This window comes from Eleutherodactylus coqui, chromosome 3 (assembly GCF_035609145.1).
Source record: "Eleutherodactylus coqui strain aEleCoq1 chromosome 3, aEleCoq1.hap1, whole genome shotgun sequence".
Classification (NCBI taxonomy): Eukaryota; Metazoa; Chordata; class Amphibia; order Anura; family Eleutherodactylidae; genus Eleutherodactylus; species Eleutherodactylus coqui.
This window is the reverse complement of record NC_089839.1, coordinates 155,508,189-155,514,273: the sequence shown is the minus strand read 5'-3', so window position 1 is coordinate 155,514,273 and position 6,085 is coordinate 155,508,189. Positions and strand designations below refer to the sequence as shown.

General features: G+C 45.0%; 1 protein-coding gene across 1 annotated transcript in view; it reads right to left on the bottom strand.

The window, feature by feature from the left end:
• Positions 1 to 271: 271 nt before the first annotated feature.
• Positions 272 to 6,085, bottom strand: part of KCNJ4 (potassium inwardly rectifying channel subfamily J member 4) — a 32,182-nt gene continuing 26,368 nt past the window's right edge. The window contains exon 2 of the mRNA XM_066594584.1: positions 272 to 1,642. Within this exon, the coding sequence (XP_066450681.1) occupies positions 343 to 1,642 (1,300 nt within the window). The 3' untranslated portion in view covers positions 272 to 342. The remainder of the gene's footprint in view (positions 1,643 to 6,085) is intronic.

Sequence of the window (6,085 nt, the reverse complement as noted above, 5' to 3'; positions counted from 1 at the left end):
AGCATGTTAAATAAACATAGGCCAATTTACACACTATTAAAATTTGACCATATTAATTATAATATAATAAATCACAATAAATTTCTGTGTACATTTTGATAAATGTCTGAAGAGAGCTATATATACATACATGTATGATTTGGAAGAGCACAAAGTAAAAGTTTATCTCCCATTGTCTCTTTTTTTATAATTGTAAAGTATGGACTCTGCTGGAAAAGTAAATGTCTTTCCAATGAAATATATGCAGCAGTTTATAGGTTATGGATTCTTCAGATACACAAAATATAACTACACCATGACCCTAATAGACAGTTCCATAGGGAATCACTGACACTCCAGCCATCATATGGCTGATTCTCTTCTGTATGAAATATTGTCTAGTGCCATGGAAGCCTGGAGGCGATCTAGTTCTAGATGACTTCCCATAACATGGATGACCCCTTCATCAGGACCACCACCAACGGCTTCTTCGTCGTCATCCTCCTCTTGACTTAGGAGAGCCAGTTCATTTTCATAGCAGAAGGCGCTTGGGGAAGGTAAAGCAGTTATGCGACTCTCGTGCAGCTCACGTGCGCTGCACACAGGAGTTCCTGGCACCTGGTATGTTTTATGAAAGTGAGAATAGTCAACTTTATAATGATTCTTCTCCTCAAATACAACAGGCTCAAATCTGTGTCCCCAACGAATCTCACTTGCTAAGTATGAGCTACGAGCTTGTGTTGTCATTGCTGTGGCTTCAACCATACCTTCCAAAATTACAACAATCTCAAAGTCTTCGCCCTCCAATTGCTCCTTCCCCATTGAATATAGCGGGCTCTCCTCATCTATCTCATGAACTATAATTATGGGGGAAACTAAAAATATACGATCCAGTCCACTATCGTACCCTACATTCAGGTCCCGCTGATCTACAGGGAGGTACTCACCCTCTTGCGTAACATATGGGCGGATCAATTGTGCTCTTACATGGGCTTCTACAATGTGACTTTTGCGCAGATTACCGACCCTCCACATTAAGCAGAGTTTACCATCTCTTAGAGCAATTACAGCATGATGACTGAAAAGCAGAGTTTGAGCCCGTTTTTTAGGTCTAGCCATTTTGGCCATTATTGTTCCAATCATAAAAGAGTCAATGAGGCAACCAAGGATTGATTGTGCCACTACGGCTAGTATGGCTAAAGGGCATTCATCAGTAACACAACGGAATCCATACCCTATTGTGGTTTGTGTCTCTACAGAGAACAGGAAAGCTTCCACAAAGCTGTTTACATGCATTAGACATGGTTTTGGTGGCCCAGATCTTCCTGCAGGAATTGCAACACCTAAATCCCCATGGAGGAAAGCAATGCACCAGAAGAGGAAGGCAAAGAAGAGCCAGGAAGCTAAGAAAGCGGCAGAAAAGATGAGCAGCATGTAGCGCCAACGGGTATCCACACATGTGGTGAAGATATCAGCCATGTAGCGTTGTGATTTGTTGCTGAGGTTTGCAAAGTAGACATTACATTGACCATTCTTTTTAACAAAACGATTACGCCGTTTCCGTCGTGATTGAGGGTGGTGGAGTGAAGAAGCCCAGTGACCATTAAGACCCATGGAAGGCATGCGGAGACCTTCTTCATCTGTTGACACAATGCTGTACCTACTGTAGAAGACACAAACATGGTTAATTCAATTATTTTATATATTATCTATAGGACAACTAATAATTAACTTTAGTTATTATTTGACTGTTGAAAATTCTACAAGATTTATATTGATTTCATTTGTTGGACTTTTGACTTAAAGCAACCCTCTGGGCCTGGACAAACAAAGATGGCCAAACCATTTCTCTGGCTACCTGATCAACACTGTGCATAGTACACATTGGTAGCCTAAGACACTACATGCTGCTCTGACTGGCCAGCACTGCTCATGTGGACACAACTGGTCAATCAAAGCAGGTGTAATGCCTTAAGGCCCATTTAGATGGGACGAATGTTGGGCAAACGATACCCAACACTCCTCCCCGCACATACTCGCTCTTATGCTGCTGCACGGGAGCTGGTATTGCTAGCTCACAGCGGGGCGGATGTAGGAGATTTCACTCCTTGCTCTCCCTCACCCCTCTCCATTGACTTAACATAGCGGCTGTTCAGTACCGAACGGCTGCTATTTATACTGAACACTCATCGTTCAGCTCATCGTCCATCGTCTATGCTACATAAACGATGGACAATGAGCTGAACACTGATCGTTCAGTGTAAATAACAGCCATTCAGTATTGAACAGCCGCTATGTTAAGTCAATGGAGAGGGGCAGGGGAGAGCGAGGAGTGAAATCTCTTGCAGCCTCCCTGCTCCCCTGCTGGCCGCTCTGTGAGCGAGCCAGTGATACTCGCTCCTGTGTGACAGTACGGGAGCGAGTGTATGCAGGGATGAGTGTCGAGCATCGTTTGCCCAACATTCGTCCCATTTAAATGGGCCTTTAGACTAATGATGTATACTAGTATGCAGTGTGCATCAGGTAGTCAGAGAAGCTGGTGTGGCCATCCTTGTTTCTCCAGACCCCGAGGATCGCTTTAACTAATTTAAATGAGGACATCTTTCATATTAAGAAAATACTGACAATAATATAGTAGCTTGTGACGATAGAGTTTAATAGCGTATCCACAACATATGATGTAAGTATCTGATAGGTGGGAGTCCAGACCCTTTAATACTCTTGTGAATATTAGAAATGAGTAATCATTAAGCTAATAAGCACCAACAATTGGTCTGTGAAAAAGGACACTAAGTCCTTGAAAATCCATTTAATTATTTCACTCAGGTCTCCTACATGTTACTGGGCTGTGCAGCAGAAACAGCCAAAATGATGCTGCCTCTTTGACACCAACCAGTAATCAAGTAATATTTTGTGTAATTCCAAGAGCTGCAATCTGAAAAGGAGCTCAGATTCTGTAGGACTTAATAAGGATCATCAGAACCCAGAATTGGGTTAACAGTTGACCCAGTGCATTACAGCAATGCGCTAAAGGTAACATACTCAGCCAACTAAAGAAGGGGGTAATAATGCTCACGCTGCTGCCTTTCATAGACTGATGGGAAGGAGAAGCTGTTAAAAGTTTTCCCTAATATTCTCACTTCTTCTGGCTCCTCACCACTTCTGTCTTCTATCTCATTTAGGCTCCCTGTCCACGGCCGTGACGGAATATCGCTAGTGATATTCCACCACGGGGGAGGAGGGAGGCGAGCTGTCAGGTCTCTGCGGTGAGCCTATCTGACAGATATTTCTGCGAGTGGAGAATCGCTATGATTCTCCAGTCGGGGCTGTGCTTTCCATAGCAACGCTATGGAAAGCATTCACTGCGTTATCCGCGGCCGGATTATCACCGCAGGTAATGCAATGAACTATCGCCCGTGGACAGGCAGCCTTACACTTATTGTCAAAACAAAATCAAGTTCCTAGAAGTTGTCGAAATCTAATGAAACTTTCTCTCTGTGATTGTAACACTGATATAAGAAAGTAATTACAATATCAGAGTAAACGTTGCATTTATTGTGGAAAACTAAACTCTTGTCATGAGGCTCTAGTACCCTGTTGTACCACCTCTAGCTTGGATACTAAATGTAATACAGGCATGCATGGAGGCTCTAGTACCCTGTTGTACCACCTCTAGCTTGGATACTAAATGTAATACAGGCATGCATGGAGGCTCTAGTACCCTGTTGTACCACCTCTAGCTTGGATACTAAATGTAATACAGGCATGCATGGAGGCTCTAGTACCCTGTTGTACCACCTCTAGCTTGGATACTAAATGTAATACAGGCATGCATGGCGGCTCTAGTACCCTGTTGTACTGCCTCTAACTTAGATATTAGATGTGATACAAGGGGGCATGAAGGCTCTAGTACCTTGTACTGTCTCCAGCTTTGATACAAGATGTGATGCAGGCAGGCATAGAGGCTCTAGTACCCTGTTGTACCACCTTTAGCTTGAATACAAGATGTGATACAGGCGAGCATAGAAGCTCTAGTACCCTGTTGTACCACCTCTAGCTGGGATACAAGATGTGATACAGATGGGCATAGAGGCTCTTATACCCTGTTGTACCACCTTTAGCTTGAATACAAGATGTGATACAGGCGGGCATAGAGGCTCTTGTACCCTGTTGTACCGCCTCTAGCTTGGATACAAGATGTGATACAGGCAGGCATGGAGGCTCTAATACCCTGTTGTACCGCCTCTATCTTCAATACAAGATGTGATACAGGCAGGCATGGAGGCTCTAGTACCCCGTTGTACCCTCTCTAGCTTGAATGCAGGATGTGATATGGGAGGTCATAGAGGCATTAGTACCCTGTTGTACTGCCTCTAGCTTGAATACAAGACGGGATACAAGCGGATATAGATACTCTAGTACCTTGTTGTACTGTCCCCAGCTTAGAAACAAGATGTGATACAGGCAGGCATGTAGGCTCTAATACCCTGTTGTACCACCACTAGCTTGGATACAAGATGTCATACAGGCGGGCAGGGAGGATCTATTACCCTGTTGTACCCACTCTAGCTGGGATACAGGATGTGATACGGGCAGGCATGGAGGTATACAGGTTCCATATGGTATCCAGAGGCACATCACTCCACATTTGCTGTAACTGAGTCTCGTATGCTCTGGAAGTTGGCGTCCCAGATGGTCCTATACATGTTCTATTGGTGATAAATTTAGCAACTGGGCAGCCACGGAAGTGTGACAATGTTGTAGGCACATTCCTGTGACCCCCTTGTGTGTGCGGCCGTCCATTATTCCTTCGCCTCTTGGAAGCCACCATGAGAGGAACACATGTGGCTGAAGAATGTCCTGAACATATCGCTGAGCTGTCATTGTCCCTCGTACCACTCCTAGGGGTGACCAACTGTCGTATACGATGGCCCCCCTAGACCATCACACCAGCAGGGGGCAGTGTGACGCTCCACAGCAAAGGCAGGATTGAGGCACTCCCCCCGAGGTTTTGACACATGAACACAGTCGTTCTCCGTGCCCAAACTAAACCTGGATTCCTCATTGAAGACAACCTGGTCACACTCTGTAGCATCCAGTTTCATCGTTCACCACACCACTGCAAACGGAGGCAACGATGGGTGGGTGTCAGAGGCCATACATGTAATGGGTGTTGTGAGCCAAAACTCCTTCAGCCAAGCGTCTGGAAATGGTTCAGACAGACACAGGGCTATAACGACTTGTCTCTGGATTGCGGACAACAAAACAGTTGCGGCTGCTGGTGCTTGTCTGATGATCATACGATCCTCTCTACCGGTGGTCTGTCGAAGGCATCCTCAGCCTTCTCTGCCCTCATGCATCCACTGGTCCCAACACCTCCTAACAGTCTGGACAGAACAGTCCAAGTGGGGAACAATTAATCCACCTTCTCACATCCCAATAATGTGCCCCTCTCAGACTCTGGTAACAGGGTGAAATCTCTTCTTTGCATCGTAGAGGCGTCTAGTGGTCAACAAGCTCTACACAAGCGGAAGAAGGAGCCTCTGAGAGCCTTTTATAGGCCAAGTGGGAACCACTTTTAGGGCCTCAGGTGGCAAGACTGTTCACCTAATCACACCACAGCTCTCATCATTTGTATATCTGTCTGAGATGTAACTGCATGCAGAGTTTTACAGCAAAGCGACAACTTCTTCTGGAGGCACTATTTTTAAAGAAATTTTTTGACAGAGTGTATATTTATAGTCTGAATATAATGCTGTCTGCCATCTGCTGGTGAAGGGGTGACATTACAAGGGAGATGTTCACCTTTCATTAGCAGAAGGCAGACAGCATTACTATATATACAGAAGACAGACCAGTCAGAAAGGGAGGGAAAGAAATTACAGCTCCATTCTCACATCGCTGCCGGTGGGATCAGCCTCCCTGCTGTTTTCAACCCCTGTGAGACAAATCCAGCAGAGAAGGTGCAGTAGAGGTTTATTTACACAAGTGATTTTCATATCTGTATGCTGTCCATATTTGCAACTGACTGAACATGGACAGCACATCCACACAGACCCATTACAGACAATGGGGCTATACAGACATGCTTTTTTCTTTTACACGG